Source organism: Chlamydotis macqueenii, chromosome 3, assembly GCF_036417535.1.
Source record: "Chlamydotis macqueenii isolate bChlMac1 chromosome 3, bChlMac1.mat, whole genome shotgun sequence".
NCBI lineage: Eukaryota > Metazoa > Chordata > Aves > Otidiformes > Otididae > Chlamydotis > Chlamydotis macqueenii.
In genome coordinates this window covers 10,008,370-10,028,084 of record NC_141558.1, presented here as the reverse complement: position 1 = coordinate 10,028,084, position 19,715 = coordinate 10,008,370, and the positions used below count along the sequence as shown (strand labels likewise).

The following is a 19,715-nucleotide window of genomic DNA, read 5'->3' as shown; positions in this document are numbered from 1 at the left end:
TTTTTATCTTAATTTTATTTTTCACTTTTACCTTTACTTTTTTTTTTAAACCAAAAAGTTTACAAAGTATTTAAGAGTAACACTGTTTAATGACTTAATTTCTTTAAAAACCACCAAAGTACTTTTTTATTCTTTCCTTAAACTGTCTTCTGTTCCTTTTTAAAGGAAATCATATGTTTAAAAGAGAGCAATCCAACACAATTTATTTTCTTCTGATATTACTGCCTATAAAATGAAACATTCATGGATGGCTACATAGCATGAAAACATGACCTATCTTTAGGCTTGCAACTAACTCAGAAGACCACCCTTTTTATCTCTAGGAAAATACTAACTTAGATACTAGCATTCAGGCAGTAGCCTCTGTTTTGACAGCAAGGGCACAAAGCTATAGTGTACTTCTAACACATTCATATAGGAAGCAATAACCTTAAATAAACCCTCACATCTAATAAACAACTTGGTTACACACAGGATAATATCTTACCAGAACAAAAATCTCAAAAGAAGTGTAATGCAAACTCTTCAATAGAGTGACACTTTAAAAGAAGCTCCAGAACTTAAAAGAATGAATCAACTGTGGGTATACCTGCCTGTTATTTTTACTTTTAAGGAAAAAAGAATTGCTATTTCTTAATTATGATTTATTTGTATACATTTTTCCTTTCTTACGAACATATTTTTATAAGGTAGAAATTAACCAAATGATGTGCAAATACCTGCACTTTAAAAAGACAACACAATCGTAATATATTTGGCATTGGCAACCTATCAGAGTAAGTAAGCAGGTAGGGGTTTCAGCGTTGTAAAATAACCTGTTCAGACACAGCACCTGTTCAAGAGGCACGGACACCTTAATCATTGGGAAAACTACAAGTCAAAGTCTCACTATCAGGCACTGAACAGACAAAAAGCAACACTTTTAAGATTATATGGACATTTATCAAGCATATATCGATTACGCCAGTTTTAAACAAAACAACTAAGAGACAGCTAGAAAATTACTCTGCTTGTACTGTTGCCTACACCTAAGCACAGATGTTGGTCTATTTTACAGCCACAACAGTGTTCAAAATAATTGCTTTTTTAAAAGCCAAGGAGGAGGATAAAGAAGTTCAAATTGAGGCTTAACTTTTTTATTGCATTCACTGATTAAAAATGAGTCTCAATCTTCTTGCACAGCAGATTGATTGATAGCAGCAGAATTACAACACTGAAATGTTCAATTAATGTTGTGTGTCTCTGTGGAGCACAGCTTGCAAGAGCTCTCTGAATAGAAGGATATCATGCAGAAGCAAGAATGAAGGGTGCAGCTTTGTTTGGTTCTCAAATCACAATGTGACATACCTCCAGTAAAGTTAAGAAGTAGTCTGTGATTGACGGGCGCTGTTGGAAAACTTGCTTTAGTCTTTCTGAGAGTTTCAAAATCTACTTGATCTAAATATAACGGCATATTATTCCAACACAATTTCTTTCATTTTAAACCCTTTATTACTTTACAGGCAGCATCATTTATATGTTAAATATACATACTCACATACTCGCACTCTCTAAATCAGTGGTCCTCAAAGAGGGGTACACGCACATGCGAGTGCAGGAAGAAAATAATAGGAGGTGCATGCTGAAAAATATTTTACTGGTAGAAATTATTTATTGATATGAGTGCTTGACCAAAAAACCTTGTAGACCACTGTTCTAAATTAATCAGTTTGAATTAGTATTTCATAGCAGCTTCTTCCTTCTCTTTTTTATTCATTTGCTAGATTCCAACTAGAAAAACCTCAAGAATCAATGGTGTCAGACTGAAATGTTATCTTTGTCAATTTATGCCCTCATTCTTTCTATCAAGAAATATTGAACTTCCTCAGAGGATCTGCAGAGGCTATTTCAAATGAAGAAATACGAAATGCCCATCAGAAGCATGAAAGAATACATGGAATTTTTACAATAAGTTCTATGCCTAGTTCTTTGCCAAAATATCTTCAGGGGGGTTGGACTAGATGACCTTTGAAGGTCCCTTCCAACCCTAACCATTCTATGATTCTATGATTCTATCTCCCTTTTCTATTTTTTTTTACAGTAAATTAATAATTGAGATCATTTTCACAATCCTGTATAGACGTCCTTGACACAGGAACTTTGCCTTAGCAATCCAGAAGCTAGAAGACAATGAAGAGCTGCAGAAAATAGAATTATTTGTCTTCTCTCAGAGGGTGGGGGGAGCGAGAGAGAGACTGGGTAGCTGGTCCCAATCGAGGCTGCACTACGACACCTATGCATGTGCTTCTCTTGGTCCTTGGAGTTCTAGGTTTTTTTACTAAAATGCCACAAAATGACAACTAAGACTCCAGTGGGATGCAGCAGCAGGAGCAGAGTACCAGCAATGAGTCCATGACTCCTTTCAGTCAGTCACTTGGGAAACTGCAAACATGCTCCATTTTCTCTTTATCAATTCTGATCGCATCTTTATAGTCAATTACATTTTGGCAATAAATAAATAAAAGAAAGGGAATCAGCTTTTAATATCTAAAAGTTGCTTTTAATTTCTTTTGCATCATAAGGACAAGGGATAACTACCCCAAGTCTCCTCTCCCACCACAGACAACCTACCTTGTCAAAAAATGGGAAAACATAAGGCCTTCTAGTAACTCTGTGCCTTCCCTTGAATTTGTATCAAATGAACCATATTTCTTTCATTACATTCAAAGCTCCTGCAAAGCACAGCACATTACCCATGGCAACCGCAGTAACATCATTATTTACGAAGGTCAACTAAACTTTTCAGGGTTTCCTTAGAACACTAGCTTGAAAAAGGCTCCCTACGGAATATTCTGCAATACTGCCTGTATGTATGCTAATGGCAGGACCTGAGCTTCCTGCACCTGTGCTCGTAATGCTGACAATGCGCCGTTGCAGCCAGAAGGCTAACTTGGATCCTGGGCTGCATCCAAAGATGTGTGGCCAGCAGGTCGAGGGAGGGAATTCTGCCCTTCTACTCCGCTCTCATGAGACCCCACCTGGAGTACCGCGTCCAGCTCTGGAGCCCACAACAGAAGAAGGATGTGGACCTGTTGTAGAGGGTCCAGAGGAGGCCACAAAGATGTTAAGAGGGCTGGAGCACCTCTCCTATGAGGACAGGCTGGGAGAGTTGGGGCTGTTCAGCCTGGAGAAGAGAAGGCTCCAGGGAGACCTTATAGTGGCCTTCCAGTATCTAAAGGGAGCCTACAGAAAATACAGGGAAAAACTTCAGCAGGGCCTACTGTGACAGGACGAGGGGTAATGGTTTTAAAATAGAAGGAAGCAGATTCAGACTGGATATTAGGAAAAAAATTTTTACGATGAGGGTGGTGGAACACTGGTACAGGTTGCCTAGAGAGGCAGTGGATGCCCCATCCCTGGAAGCATTCAAGGCCAGGTTGGACAGGGCTCTGAGCAACCAGATCTGGTTGGAGATGTCCCTGCTCCTTGCAGGGGGGTTGGACTAGATCGCTTTTAAAGGTCCCTTCCAACCTAAACTATTCTATGATTCTAATAAAATAAATATGAAAACAATCTCATAAATGTCTTTTCCTTGTTTTTTAAACTACCCATCAGTGGCCTTCTATGCTTTTCTTAGCTCCATGGTGCTACAGTAAGTACAGATTGTGGCACATTATACTAAGAACACAGAAAACACCTTATTGAGTCAGGCAGGCCAGTCCCCCAGGCTCAGCAGTAGCAAGAGCAGATGCTGTTCAGTGACAGAAACCAAATCTGGCCACTTTCTGCATCCCTTCCCTTTGCGGCGAATCTCTCAGGCTCACAACCCTGCCAGAACATGGCACTGGGAACAGGAGCAGCACAGAAGTGTGGAGGAGGTCAGTGTCCAAAGCAAGGATGGCAGTGCACCTGCACAACAAAGAGCCTGGCTCTCTCAGCAGCTGTTTACGGACCAGTTGTCCATGAAGCTGTTTTATCATATTGTGTCCATACTTCGTAGCTCCACTCTTGAAATGCTGCCCTTGAGATGCCGACCAGACCCGCGCTCTAACATTCAAGATACAAGTCCACTATGGCTACACAGAGAAACAAAACAATGCCTTATGCCTTGCCTGTAACACTGGTTATGTCCAATGTTTTGTCTGCTGTTGTGCAATGAGAGATGACATTAGAGAACTGTCAGTGACCATGCCAGTATCTCTCCTTAGTTTTGCAAGTGCATTTCAAGTTAAGAATCGCATAGGATCTTTTTTGTCAGATGCATTGACGCATATTTATTGACCCTGACACTCGCCTACCACCTTTTGCCCATTTATTATGTTTTGTAAGGTCCTTTTGTAGTTCTCCAACATCTAGTATCTTTCCAGTAATTAAGTGTTATTAAGTACCATCCACAAACTGAGAAATATCATTGTTTACTCTCATTCTTTAGGTGATGGGTGAATATATTGAATAAAACTTAACACAGCACCAGTCCTTATGGTACTTCACTTCTAACCCATCCATCCTAACATGCCACCACATTCTTGAAAAGTCTCTCCCTCACAGGAGTGTTGTTAGTGCAAAAGGACACCATGAAGCAAGCTGGAGGTTTGGTTTCAACTTAGATATCAGCTCCTCTTTCCTACTGGATGCTCTCCTTCTCCTAGATTCACATTCTCCTTACCAGCAGAGGGGCTGGCACAGTGGAAGTGGGCCAGCTGTACAACATCTCTGTTGGCTCCATCTGAGAACCAGCTCACCAGTCTCAAGCCATCAAACACATTTCTCACCATCAAAGGCTCTTTTCACTAATTACACACTTACAGCCATGATCCCGGGGCAGGTTATGAGACCTACAGATGTTCTCTACAATTAACTCAGCTCCATTCAGTTGCCAGACTTCTACCTGTACTGGAAATGATAAATCTAGAGATTTCTCACCTATTAGGAGAAAGTGCTAGCATTTGGTAGTTTGACACTTGAATACAACGAGTAGTAGGAATTTTACCAAATAAATACAGGTTTCATGTTTTGATGCCAAACTTGAGATAAAATAAACTAATAAAACAAGGCTTAAAAGCTCAGGTGCAAAGGTTAGTGAGGGAAAGCTATGCTAAACAGCTAAAATAGTTTATTCTTCAAAATTTTCCAGTTTCTTCACATTGCTGAACCTTTTGGTCCTAAAGAATCATACTGATTTACTGCTACATCACTGCAGCTTGACAAAGTCCAGAGGTCTTCTGACACTAAGCAGCTTTCAGGACAGGATTCTCTATAGGCTCCCCTCATCTTACAACGCTGTACATTAACAATTATCCACTTAGAGTCGGCTACCGTGTCTTGCTGGTGATTTGCATGTCAAAAGACTTTCAACAGACAAACAACCAACCTCTACCCTGCAAACGTCCCATACCTCAGTCTCAGAAAGATTTACTTGCTTCCTAGAAATTTGCTACTTTAGTACAACTACTTTAAAATGCAGAGATAATTAAGTCTCTCCTCAAGTACTCAATCTCTGAATTAGACATTTCATTTTAAAAAAATGTACTTTCTAATCTACTTTTCTCAATATAAATTCATTCTAAACTTTCTTCTCTACAGCTTGTCTCTTAAAGATCACAATCAGCAAACTCTCTTATTCTCTTAAATCGCGCTTATTTGACTGGCAAATCTAATTTACATAAAAATACTCTTTTCCTCAGTAACTTCTCTTCTCATGCAACTGTTCTGCGGAAATATAATGCAGACATTTAAAAACCATGTCATGCTGTTTTTAATAGGCACAAGTTCTGCTAGTGAAATCAGGGGTGTACAAATATTTGTACGTACAAATTACAGCATTGTACCTTCTATCATTTCCATACCACTGGGAGGTTTACAATGTCCAGCATGGCTCACAACCCAGACGGGATACTGCTGATTTAGTCCACAATACAAGGCCTGTATAAAGGTCCTGTAATAACCTGCCAGTCCAGGGTTACCTGCCAAAAAACAAAACATACAAGCACAGTCAATATTAACCTTCCAACAGCAAGCAATCTGTTTCAAAGCAAAATAAACAGCATTATACAGCAGATTGTTATTTTTCTCTAGCACATTTCCAGTTTTTACTTTCCTAATTTCAGGGGCTATGCTATTGAACTGGTTTAATTCCGTTGATCAATGGCACTCATGAGAAGCATTTTACAGAATTACTTTGAAACTGCAGAACCTAAAATTGAAGCCCAACACAAGAGGAAAAAAAAAAAAAATCTCCTTTTCCATCAGAGGCCAGCCAGTTCACTTAGCTATCCCATCAAGTTACAAACACAAGAAAATTGGGGAAGGAGACTCCTAGATCTTATAAAAATATCACAATGATTACAGCATGTATCACTTGATCCAGATGTCTGCCCTCCAGAATATCTCAGTGTTATCACTTCAAAATAGGTATGTGGTACCCAGACAATACAAAGGTCTGTACTGACCCAAAAAGAGAGGATGATTTTATTTTAAACTCACTGGACTGAATTAATTTTTTCTGTTTGCAACTTCATATTCTCTCTGTCCTCATCCATGTCGCTTGAGCTTTTTCCTTTACAGCCCTCGTGCTCTGGAATGACGGGAGAATCTGTCCTCCCTCCTGCGTCCCATCAGCTTTGGAGAGAACTTCTCAGCAGAGGCTGGTGTGAACGGATCCAGCTTGCCCTGAGAGAGCAGACCACCTTGCTCTACATCCATTGTTTACCAGTGACAACATCGACAGTCAGGTACCACTGCTGGAGTGGAAACTGAAATACTGTCCCAAAGATAAAACTACATATCCAGTAGTGATTCCAGGATTTCCAAACAAAATTCTCATCTCTATTCCTCCTCTTTTTCTTTCTGTTTCAGATATCAATAGTGACTTAATTTGGAGAGTAAATCTGTATGAAGATGAAGCAGATTTTATTTCCTAATTCCTACAGGACGCATAAAAATTTGCACACAGACATAAAAACATACCATTTGTCTCTATTTATTTATTAATTTTCCAGGGTAGTTCCACTGATTTCTTATCAGCACTTAGACACCAGGAAAGCCCACCACCTTGGTTAGGATTGCTCCGTTACGTGTCTTCCACTCACAGACCAGGCAATTCTCAGTTTGGATGTCAACAGCAGAAGTCAGCAAGAGCAGCACGATGTAAAAAGGCATTAACTTTTTAAGACAAAAACACCCCAAAATAACACAAATGTATTACTGAAAAAGTATGAGAGGGAAAAACAAAACAAAACAAAACAACAACTCACTAGAATTGTGTAAGCTTCTTTACATCAGCCTGATTGTAACAACAGAGGCTGAGCCATGTACGTACTGAGAGTGACAGAGAAGAGTCAGAGCTGTAATCGAATCAGTACTTGTAGAAACGCTGTGTGGAGATAAAAATTAGGTTTATTCTACTTCTTCCCTTTCTACAGTGGGCATTTTCAGGTTGTCTTCTTTTACTTCAAGCCTTTTGCTCTTCAGGTAACACACAGTAAGTTCATTGCTCTCCCAAGAGGCATCCCCTCAGCCCAGGGCTATTAGCACACAGCCTCTCATCGCAGAGCGGTGGAGCACCAGGCACCCAAAGCCCCCTCCAGCACAAACCCCTGCGGAGGAGCCAATGTCACTGCACGCATCAGTGACGATACGTGAGCAGAGTAGGGAAGCTTTCCACTGTAGGTAATACATCACACATGCTTCATCCCTTACATGTAAAAAGAGTCTCTGATGGTTTTTAAACCTTAATAAAATTACTGATAAAACAACATTATTTTTACTGGGGTATACATATTTGGGGGGGAAAAAAAGCCACAACACCAAAACACAGTATCAGTTCTTACATGTTATTACAGTTATTACATGTTTCTAAGCATCTCTTTGTAAGCTTGACATTAAAGGAGAATTTTTAAAAAAAGTTTCATATATAAACTCTAGAATGCATGATTAAATTCTCCAAACTGATTTCCAGACAAACAACCTAACATTCACAGGGGTTACACATCCGTACAACTGCATCACATCAAAACTGTATAATATAGAGGGCCCCAGAGACAATAAAATCAGATCTAGACATCATCTGTCAAGCTCCTTGAATTGATGTTACATGGAGGAAATGTGTCTTTCAGCAAGGTTGAAGATGAAAGGAGCAGCAATCCAAAATAAAGTATGCCTTTTGTAGTACAAATTATCATGACGTTTTTGCACTAGTCCTGGAATATAATGCAATTAGACATTTTGAGTTCAAGGAATTGCAAAATTATTCTCAAACCCAGACTTTTTTCTTTACATTTTTTCTCTCATTAATAATGCAAAATATGGAAAGTAAAAGAAATGGCGATAGCTGTCTTAGACATTTTGGTGCTCTATCCCATCATCAGCCAGGTGAACCTGACACGTCTTTCTTCTCAGGATTCAGTCATCGGCTGAAGAGCAGTGAAGTAAGAGCGGCTTCTGAACAGCGAGGTTTTGCATCAGCTACTGTACAAAGCTCAAGTCATTCTAATACTTTTTTTTGACAGAAAGAGGATTTTTATCCTATGATAAATGGGATGTGTATTTTAGGCAGGTAAAAGAGAAGTTCCATAAATGCAAAAGAAATCCCCTTCTCCCGCTCTTCATAAGCATCTGCTCAGGGCAAAAGACATTCTGAGGGGTCAGCTGTTAGATTTGCTACTGATACTTTAAAATGCCTTGAAGGGGTATGGATGAGAACCACTGGCACAAATGGAAAGGAAAATCAACAAAGATTTTAACAGCAAAGATTTCTACAGAGAAATTACCATGTGTAAAGCAGCTATAAATTTCTTCTTTATTGAACTTTTTATTTCCATGGAGTATTCAAGATTTGCATGGACTTAAATAAATGTAGATTAACAGTCCCTGCTCTCGAAAGCTTGCATATACAATATTTACAAGTGGAGAATGTTTATCTCCTGACAGAGCTCAAACTCACATCTCTGCAATTTCAGTTATTTTAGCTGCTATCTGTCAAAATACTTTAAGGGGAGCAAACAAAAAACCTGAGCAGATATTATTTTTTTTTTCCATAGAGTTCCAGTAACAGCTAAAAGAAACAACTGGAGCTTAAGATGCACAGCAGTCTGTGATTGACAGTATTTTGGGCTCATTACTATGGCTGAAATATTGTTCAAATAAGCTATTTTATTTCATAGAAAAAGCACTGACAGGTTCATCACAAAGGCACCCAGGGAACGCAGGGCTCATTTGTGCATTTTACGGATTTCCCAGCACATCAAACCAAAACCGGCTATGTTCTTTCACTCTGCAACTACGTGTCAAAAAATGGAAACCATAAGCAAATGCAAGGTTAACCTCTGTGATTTGAAGGTTACTGCAGTTATTTGAATACCACATCAATCCTCCTACACCTCAGGGCACCTGAATCATTCATGTATGCCAGCAGATCTCAAGTTGCAGTCGTCTGAACCAAGAAGCACATCGTAAGCAGTTACTCTCAACTGTGCCTAATTTTCATCAGTTTATGCTGTTTCAGAAGCCCTTTAAACCATAGCTGCAAATAGTGACCATCACAGAAAAAGACACGGAACTACAACACACAGCATATTAGCTTAATTTGTAAAAGATCTCTAAGCATTTCATGGGAGGAGTACATCAAATGGACAATTTGCACAGTGAACCAGAACACAACAGGGCCACCTTATTCGATGTACCCCTAAGCTTCGGTAACCAAAGTACTCCTGCTACCTGCTTTGCTCTTCTCCGTTACACACCATATTTCATCCAGCTATTCCACATTAAGCCCAAAGTCTTTCCACTATTAATTTGAAGATGGGAAACCACTTCTTTATTTTCCAATGTGTTCCATCCACAGCTAAAGCAAAACAGTACGGAATGACTGAGTGTGCAGAGGCGTGACTTTGGGCTATGTTAGGAGGCGAATATACCGCAGATACAGGCATTCAAGAACAGGAACTACCACTCTTTAATCACCCACATCATTAAAAACATGAAGCTTACTTATAAACATGCATTTGCCTGCTTTTTACTTACAAACACTTTCTTGTTAATGCTTTCTTTTTCCACCAAATTAAAATTTTAAATGCCAACCACTTCCTTATAACGACGGCAGCTACCAGTGCAGAGGGAACCATTTGTACAGAGAAAGTATCTGCCCCAGGATATCACTGCTAGAGAATAACCTCTATCGTGATTTCACATGATTTCCTATACAAGTGTCTTATCATCAAACTTGGCCTGTCTTAAAAGGAAATATATACTAATATTTGAGATGCTGTACCTCCAAAAAGGAAGACTTTGGACTCTGAAAGTTTAAACTTATACACAGTATGCCATCAGTGCAATTCAATCGGCTCAGTTCCGAATGCAGAAAAACAAACACGTAATGCTCATTGGAAAAGTCACAGACCATAGCTACCCCCCCCAGGCATGACAGCTTTTTGTGGCTTACAAGCTGTCAAGCACTTTGAATTCTCCTGCAACAGAAAATATTAATGTAAAATGTAAACTCCAACTAAGAGAACACTAGCACTAGATAAGCCTGTGCCAAAACAATTCCCAGGCTATCTGAGGAATGGACAATGTAAACAACAACAGCAAAATGCTTCAGGTTAGAAAAAAAATACACACAAAAACATATAGGAAAAGCCTTCTGTCCAAAAAGAGTGTGATGGTTTAGCCCAAATCACCACACAGTTTCTCGCTCACTCTCCCCCTCCCCAGGGGGATGGGGGAGAGAATTGGGAAGGAAGGAGAACTCGTGGGTTGAGATGAAGACAATTTACTAAAATAAAAGGGAAAACTACAATAATAACAGAATATAAGGATATTAAAAATATACAAAGTGAACAATATGTGTTTTCTCACCACCCGATGTCCCAATGACCGATACAGCCCGTCCCGAGCAGCGATCACGGAAACAAAACCGAGCAGCAAGCAAAGGAGCAAAAGGGAGCCAGCAAGGTAGGAGGAACGATGCCAGCAAAACGAGCAGGAAAGATGGATGCCAGGAAGGCAGATACCCACCCTCGCCTGCCCCCACTTATATACTGAGCATGATGTTTATGGCATGGAATACTCTCTTTGGCCAGTTTGGATCAATTATGCTGTCTTTCTCCCAGCTTCCTGCATCTGCAAATTAGTGGGACTTGGAAAGCAGGATGGTGTCCTTGGTCTCATTCACAACAACTGGTATCATCAGGGTGTTTATGAACATTCTTCACACACAAAATCCAAAACATACCAGCTACTGAGAGGAAAAATTAACTCCATCCCTGCCAAAACCAGGACAGTATCCACCCCTTATTCCATACCATCTACGTCATGCATATACATATATATGTATGTATATATGTGTGTGTTACATATATACACACACACAGATGTAACTCCTTCAATCTATGGGCTATCCCTCCAAAGTCTGTTGAGTTCATTTAGTCCATGACTTTGGGTTCCATCTGTCATAACAGTCTTTCAGGACAAGAGAAATGGTATGTAGTACGGGACTGTTGCATGCTGCATCTGGAACTCGCAGTTGGTACATCTGGCGTGGCTGGTGTATCATGTCCATGGTCTACGAGTTGAAGATGTTGATCTTGAGGAAATTGTTGGGTGCCAGTTCCTGTTCCATCATCGTTGCATCTCTCTTGGTTTTATTGAAGCTCATTCTTCACTGATCAGGGTGTTCCTTGCTGCAATACCTTTGATATGACATACAAGAACTATGGAAATGATTATATACAGTTCAAATTATTGGCTGTTCTCACCTAAAATCAGATCTCCTTGAGGTACACATCGAACTTCCCCATCCTCCCACATCACCCACCAAGTACATCCAGATCCTTGAGCAAAAGCAATCCCACGGGTGGGTTTGCCTTTGCCCAAGGGAGGAATAACCCAAACCGTCTTTCCTAACATATTCCTTAGATGCACTACAGGGACTTTATCACCCTCTACAATATGTAACAGTTCTGACTGGGCAGGGCCAGCTCAATTGGTGGATCCCCGAGTGTTAACTAACCAGGTAGCTTTTGCCAAATGTTTATCCCAATTTTTGAAGGTCCCACCACCCATTGCTTTCAGTGTAGTTTTCAGCAGTCCATTGTACCGTTCAATCTTTCCAGAGGCTGGTGCATGATAGGGGATGTGATATACCCACTCAATGCCGTGCTCTTTGGCCCAGGTATCTATGAGATTGTTTCGGAAATGAGTCCCGTTGTCTGACTCAATTCTTTCTGGAGTACCATGTCGCCAGAGAACTTGCTTCTCAAGGCCCAAGATGGTGTTTCGGGCAGTGGCATGGGGTACAAGATAGGTCTCTAGCCACCCAGTGGTGGCTTCCACCATTGTAAGCACGTGGCGCTTACCTTGACGGGTTTGTGGAAGTGTGATGTAATTAATTTGCCAGGCCTCTCCATACTTATACTTCAGCCATCGTTCCCCATACCAAAGAGGCTTTAACCGCTTGGCCTGCTTAATTGCAGCACATGTTTCACATTCATGGATAACCTGTGCAATGGTATCCATGGTCAAGTCCACCGCTCGATCACGAGCCCATTTGTATGTTGCATCTCTTCCTTGATGGCCCAAGGTGTCATGAGCCCACCGAGCTAAAAATAGTTCACTTCTGTGTTGCCAGTCTAGGTCCACTTGGGAAACTTTAATCTTAGCAGCCTGATCCACCCTTTGGTTATTTTGGTGTTCTTCTGCGGCTCGACTCTTGGGTACGTGGGCATCTACGTGACGTACTTTCACAACCAGATTCTCTAACCGGGCAGCAATATTTTGCCACAGTGCAGCAGCCCAGATGGGCTTGCCTCTGCGCTGCCAGTTGCTCTGCTTCCATTGCTTTAACCACCCCCACAGCGCATTTGCCACCATCCATGAGTCAGTGTAGAGATAGAGTTTTGGCCATTTTTCCCATTCAGCGATGTCCAAAGCCAACTGGATGGCCTTCACCTCTGCAAACTGATTCGATTCACCTTGGCCGTCAGTAGCTTCTGCAACTCATCGTGTAGGACTCCACACAGCAGCTTTCCACTTCCAATGTTTTCCTACAATACGACAGGACCCATCAGTGAACAGGGCATATCTCTTCTCATCTTCTGGTAAATTATTATATGGTGGGGCTTCTTCAGCACGTGTCACCTCTTCCTCCAGTGGCATTCCAAAATCTTTGCCTTCTGGCCAATCTGTGACCACTTCTAAGATTCCTGGGCGATTGGGGTTTCCTATTCGGGCTCGCTGTGTGATCAGTGCGACCCTTTTACTCCATGTGGCATCAGTTGCATGATGTGTAGAGGGGACCTTCCCTTTGAACATCCAGCCCAGCACTGGCAGTCGGGGTGCCAGGAGGAGCTGTGCTTCAGTACCAATCACTTCTGAAGCAGCTCGAACTCCTTCGTATGCTGCCAGTATCTCTTTTTCAGTTGGAGTATAGCAGGCCTCAGATCCTCTATATCCCCGGCTCCAAAAGCCTAGGGGTCGACCTCGAGTCTCCCCTGGTGTTCTCTGCCAAAGACTCCAGGTAGGGCCATTCTCCCCCGCTGCGGTGTAGAGGATGTTTTTAACATCTTGCCCTGTCCGGACTGGCCCAAGGGCTACTGCATGAACAATCTCCTGTTTAATTTGTTCAAAGGCTTGTCGTTGTTCAGGGCCCCATTTAAAATCATTCCTCTTTCGAGTCACTTCATAGAGAGGGCTTACAATCATACTGTAATTTGGAATATGCATTCTCCAGAAACCCACAATGCCCAAGAAAGCCTATGTTTCCTTTTTGTTAGTCGGTGGAGCCATAGCTGTTATTTTGTTGACCACATCCATCTTGCCATTTTACTCCTAAAAACTAGATCTCTTGTGCAGGCCCCTTGACTTTGCTTTGTTTTATGGCAAAACCGACTTTCAGAAGGATTTGGATTATTTTCTCTCCTTTTTGAAAAACTTCTGCTGCTGTGTTGCCTCATACGATGATGTCATCAATGTATTGCAGGTGCTCTGGAGCTCCACCCTTTTCTAGTACAGTCTGAATCAGTCCATGGCAAATGGTGGGGCTGTGTTTCCACCCCTGGGGCAATCGATTCCAGGTATACTGGACACCCCTCCAAGTGAAAGCAAACTGTGCCCTGCATTCTGGTGCCAAAGGGATGGAGAAGAACGCATTGGCAATATCGATAGTGGCATACCACTTGGCTGCTTTTGACTCCAGTTCATACTGAAGTTCTAGCATGTCCGGCACGGCAGCACTCATTGGTGGTATTACCTCATTCAGGCCACGATAGTCCACTGTTAGTCTCCATTCTCCGTTAGATTTTCTCACTGGCCATATGGGACTGTTAAAGGGTGAGCGGGACTTGCTGATCACTCCCTGGCTCTCCAGTCGACGAATCAGCTTGAGGATGGGGATTGTGGAGTCTCGGTTGGTGCGGTATTGCCGCCGGTGCACTGTGGTGGTAGCAATTGGTACCTGTTGTTCCTCAACCTTCAGTAATCCCACAACAGAAGGGTCCTTTGAGAGCTTGGGCAAGGTGGCCAGCTGTTTATTCTCCTCTGTCTCCACAGTGGCTATACCAAAAGCCCACCGGTACCCTCTTGGGTCTTTGAAATACCCACTCCTGAGGTAATCTATCCCAAGAATGCATGGAGCATCTGGGCCAGTCACTATAGGGTGCTTCTGCCACTCATTTCCAGTCAAACTTACTTCAGCCTCCAATACAGTCAGTTCTTGGGATCCTCCTGTCACTCCAGAAATACAAATGGGTTCTGCCCCTTTATAGCTTGATGGCATTAGGGTACACTGTGCACCAGTGTCTACTAGAGCCTTATACTCTCATGGGTCTGATGTGCCAGGCCATTTAATCTATACAGCCCAATAAACTCGGTTGTCCCTCTCCTCCGCCTGGCTGGAGGCAGGGCCCCTCTAATCCTGTTCATAATATTCGTCGCTCACTTCCTGTGAATATGAATTAGAATTCCCTTCCATAGGATCATAGGTAAGATCAGCCCTTCTATTCCATCTGGGGAACTGTCCACTGGAGACCGGAGCAGCAGTTTTCCGGGGAGAACCTCTATTTGCAAATGTTTTTCCCTGCAGCTCACGTACCCGTGCCTCTAGGTCTGAGGTAGGTTTCCCATCCCACTTTCTCATGTCCTCTCCTTGGTCACGCAAGGTAAACCACAGGATACCTCGCCATGTGTACCGTCTCTCTTGAGCAGGGAAACGTTTACTCCTAATAGCTGAAATACTGCTCTGTATGGGCGGGGAGTAGGACCTATCCTCTTTTAACTGCTGGACCTCCCGAGACAGTTTCTCCACAGCTGAGACGAGGGAAGAAGAGAAAGTGTCTTCATATTGCTGGAGCTGAGTAGCCAATTCATCTATTGTTGGTCCCTCTCCCTCTTTCCAGAGCATAATTGCCAATGAGTTGGTATACGATGATGGTACACTCCGTAGAAACTTCCGCCACATGAGCCGTGTGCACCGGACTTCATCTGGATCTTGGGGTGACTCCTCACTGTCTAGGTCACTATAAATGGCTTCCAGCACAGCTAATTCCCTTAGGTACTGGATACCTCTCTCTATAGTGGTCCACTTGCCTGGATGATAAATAATATCTTCCTTGAAGGGATATCTTTCCTTCATACTTGACAGGAGTCGCCTCCAGAGGCTGAGAGCTTGTGCACCTCTTCCAATCACTTTGTCAATGCCTGCTTCCCTAGAAAGGGATTCCAGCTGTTTAGCTTCCTCACCTTCTAATTCCAGGCTACTGGCCCCATTATCCCAGCATTGAAGCAGCCAGGTGAGAAAGTGCTCGCCTGGACGGCGGCCAAAATCTTTTCGTATGTCTCGCAACTCATTCAGGGATAAGGATCGGGTGGTTTCAGTCTCATTTATGAGTTCCTCTCTCATGAGTTTCTCTTCTTCCTCCTCTGTTCGTGATGGTCCTGGTTTTCCCTCATCCCTTACTAAACAAGCTGACTTTCGCTTCCAAGATTTCTTCTGTACAGGGGCGACTGATACTGACACAGGTTGGTTCTCTGATTCGGCTGCAGTGCCAGTAGCCAGGGCTGGAGCAGCCGCAGGGCCGGTAGCCGGGGCTGGAGCAGCCATGGTATCGGTTGGTTGATTTTTTCTCCCTTCTTCCTGAGGGTGCTGCACGTTAAGCAGTGTTTGGCAGATACTAGCCAGTGCCCAGCACAAAGCGGTAAGCTTTGCCTCTTTAGAATAGCCATGGCATTTTTCTTTCAAATATTCAATCACTTCATCAGGATTCTGTAGTTGTTCGGGAGTGAAGTTCCAGACCACTGGAGGTGAGAAGTTCTCTAGGTACCTGCCTGTCTTCTCCCACATACCATGCCACCCCTGCCCCTCCAACCTCAAGGTAGATCTCCGGGTGAATTTTGTAAATAATTGTTTAATCCTAAACAACATCTGAAACCCATTTAGGACACAGAGCAATAGGAGTATGCTGGCTTGCACATCCCAAGGATATTCAAAGTTCTCGAGAGCTGATGTGACTCGCTCAAAAGAAAAAGGGAAGGTAAAGGAGTATGGGAAGGTACCCTCCTCTGACTTCTCCATAGACTGGATCTCCGGGGAGAAAAAGAAAAATGTGTGATTATTAATAATTCTTACCAAATGGCATCCAAAGTACGGAGTTGCCAGAAATGCCGAAAACAAGGACCAGATTAATTTAATGACCAGTGATGATACCGTATCATAAGCCAGTAGTGCCCAGTAAATCAAAATGAGAATTCTCATCCATTTCCGAGAAGTGATAAACAGCACCAAAGGAAATATGTGATGCAACTTAGGACAGACATAACACAACCATGTGAACACGTAGTACAACATTGTGACCAGGGATTCAAATAAAATAATGAGCACTTGTAACAACTTTAACACACTCTAGTCAGATCTGTCCTTACCTCAACCCTTCGAGCCCCACGTTGGGTGCCAAAATGACTGGGATGGTTTAGCCCAAATCACCACACAGCTTCTCGCTCACTCTCCCCCTCCCCAGGGGGATGGGGGAGAGAACTGGGAAGGAAGGAGAACTCGTGGGTTGAGATGAAGACAATTTACTAAAATAAAAGGGAAAACTACAATAATAACAGAATATAAGGATATTAAAAATATACAAAGTGAACAATATGCGTTTTCTCACCACCCGATGTCCCAATGACCGATACAGCCCGTCCCGAGCAGCGATCACGGAAACAAAACCGAGCAGCAAGCAAAGGAGCAAAAGGGAGCCAGCAAGGTAGGGGGAACGATGCCAGCAAAAACAAGCAGGAAGGATGGATGCCAGGAAGGCAGATACCCACCCTCACCTGCCCCCACTTATATACTGAGCATGATGTTTATGGCATGGAATACTCTTTGGCCAGTTTGGATCAATTATGCTGTCTGTCTTTCTCCCAGCTTCCTGCATCTGCAAATTAGCGAGACTTGGAAAGCAGGATGGTGTCCTTGGTCTCATTCACAACAACTGGTATCATCAGGGTGTTTATGAACATTCTTCACACACGAAATCCAAAACATACCAGCTACTGAGAGGAAAAATTAACTCCATCCCTGCCAAAACCAGGACAAAGAGGTAGGTCAAATATATATACAGCTTACTGAAACTAAATTGAGACTAAAACATAAAATGAAAGTAATTCTTATCAGTTCTGGAAGTGATACCTAAATTGAAAAAGATTTATTTAAGCAGTCCATAGTAAATGCCAAGAGTGGTAGGGAGTGAAGGAGAAGAAATTCATGTGTAGCTAAATCATCCCAAACAGTGACGAGGTTTCTTGCACTTTGAAACAAGCTTTTGGTTTCTGTTCACTGTCCTGTGAGATGTTCCCCAGTGTTTCCAACTGTGTCTCCAGAAGTCTGGCCATCCGTGCGAGCAGTAGCTGGCATGCAGCTGTGGTGCTTCACACACTTCTCTAGCAGTTGCTTTCTGTCTGCTCTGGGACCTCAGCAGGACCATAAAGAATAAAGGCAGCTACATGAATAGAAGCAGCGAAATACACAGCCAACAGTGGGTCTACAGAGAACTTTGAGAAACTGGAAAATATGCCAGCAATTACCATGAGTTTAATTTTAGAAATAATCCACAGTTTCAGAATCAAGTATATGTTACAGTATTTACATGATAATCTCCTGCAACAAATCAAATGCAGACTTTTTTTTTTTAAAAAGGAGCAGCTATAAATCAAATTTGAAATCCAGGGGCGCGCAGCAGGACCACACAAAAATCATTTTTGTGGCAATGATTTTCACTGCCTCTTCACAGAGCTGCCAAAGCTCCCAGCTCCAGCTCAAAGAGCCTAAATGACAAGTTCCTTGCTCAAGGAAACTTAATCTGCCTTTGGCGTCTGACCAGCCACCATGGAAGAAGATGCAACTCCCCTATGTTAATGAATGGAAAGCAGCCCACACAGATGTCAGAGGGATTTAAATGGAGCATGTAAAAAACACAATGGTGTTCTCACACTTGGGAGAAAACTGCAGAAAATGAGACCATGGCTGATGATCAGGCCTTAAAAGGAAACACACAGGTTTCTCTGACAAGCAGGGTCAAGAGATTTCAAATAAAACATGTCAAATAATATTTGAATGATCATCATAAACTCACGTCAATTATGCTTTCACCTGTTTGCACATCCAGGGGACTGGCATCCTTCATCCTGTGTTCTGTTTACAGTCTGTACACTAGATGAGCAGCATCAGCCAAGGAGCAAACAATTACAAGGATGTTATGCAGAAACACACGTGAAAATTGTGTTTGATCCTCTCTAAGTCTGGAATCATTGATTTGGCTGGAAAGCACCTTAATATATTTGCTTGGGTTGTGAAAATAGGGAATTCTCAGAAGGATTCAGCCAGGTGCCTGTAACACAGCTTATTAGAGAGGTGTTTAAAGAACATTTCACATTCCCTCCCCCCTGCACCCCCCAACGTATACATACAGAGTTTTTAGCGCAATACAGCTATAAAACTTACATATAGGATTTAATAATACACATTTATTATACGCATTTTGCAGAGCAAATAAGCTTGCCTGCTGTTCTCTAGCACTGTTCCACCTTTAGGAAAAAGATGGGTTCTTTTACCTCTAAAGAAATCCCACTGACAGCCCGATAAACCTGAATTGACCTAACACAGCTGGTTTTGCCCAAGTGACAATTGCGCTTGAAGCCTGTGAATAAAAATTCCCAGCTAGAAACTGTGGCAGGACAGCACATGCCTCTCTTCCTGTGTGAATGATTAACAGCATCTCGCCAGGCACATAAGATACAAAGTCTGAAATCCTGATTTTGCCCAATGCAAATCTACTGGACTTTGTGATTAAGTGATATTGCAAGGGTAACAAAGTCCACAGGTGTATTTCAACAGTTACCTCTGACATCCCAACCAGGTAAGAGAGGTACATAAATAGGAAAAAAAAAACCCTTCATTTTATTTATTTATTTTTTTTAAATACGCCTGTAAACTAATGGTTCTTGGAAGGGAGTTAAGACTGAGATATAAAACTGAGAAAATGGAGGTCATAAAGTAATGGTGCATTTTTAACTACATTTTTAAAAGGCAGAAACTAGGATTTTCTAGCACTTACAATTAAGCAATTTTTGTTCCATTTACTTCACAGCAAATGAAAAATTTACAAATCTAACTGGGTCTTCTGGTGAGTACCTACACATAACAGAGTCTCTTAAGCATCTGCTTATTCAAATGAAGACAGATTTAGTGACTTTTA

General features: G+C 42.1%; 1 protein-coding gene across 2 annotated transcripts in view; it reads right to left on the bottom strand.

Annotated features, from left to right (window-relative positions):
- The window catches only part of LDAH (lipid droplet associated hydrolase), a 131,838-nt gene that overhangs the window by 84,517 nt on the left and 27,606 nt on the right, over window positions 1-19,715 (bottom strand). The window contains exon 3 of one of the 2 annotated variants that reach the window (XM_086745642.1): window positions 5,808-5,942. In XM_086745642.1, the coding sequence (XP_086601768.1) occupies window positions 5,808-5,942 (135 nt within the window). The remainder of the gene's footprint in view (window positions 1-5,807; window positions 5,943-19,715) is intronic. The other variant, XM_086745641.1, reaches the window with a different exon arrangement.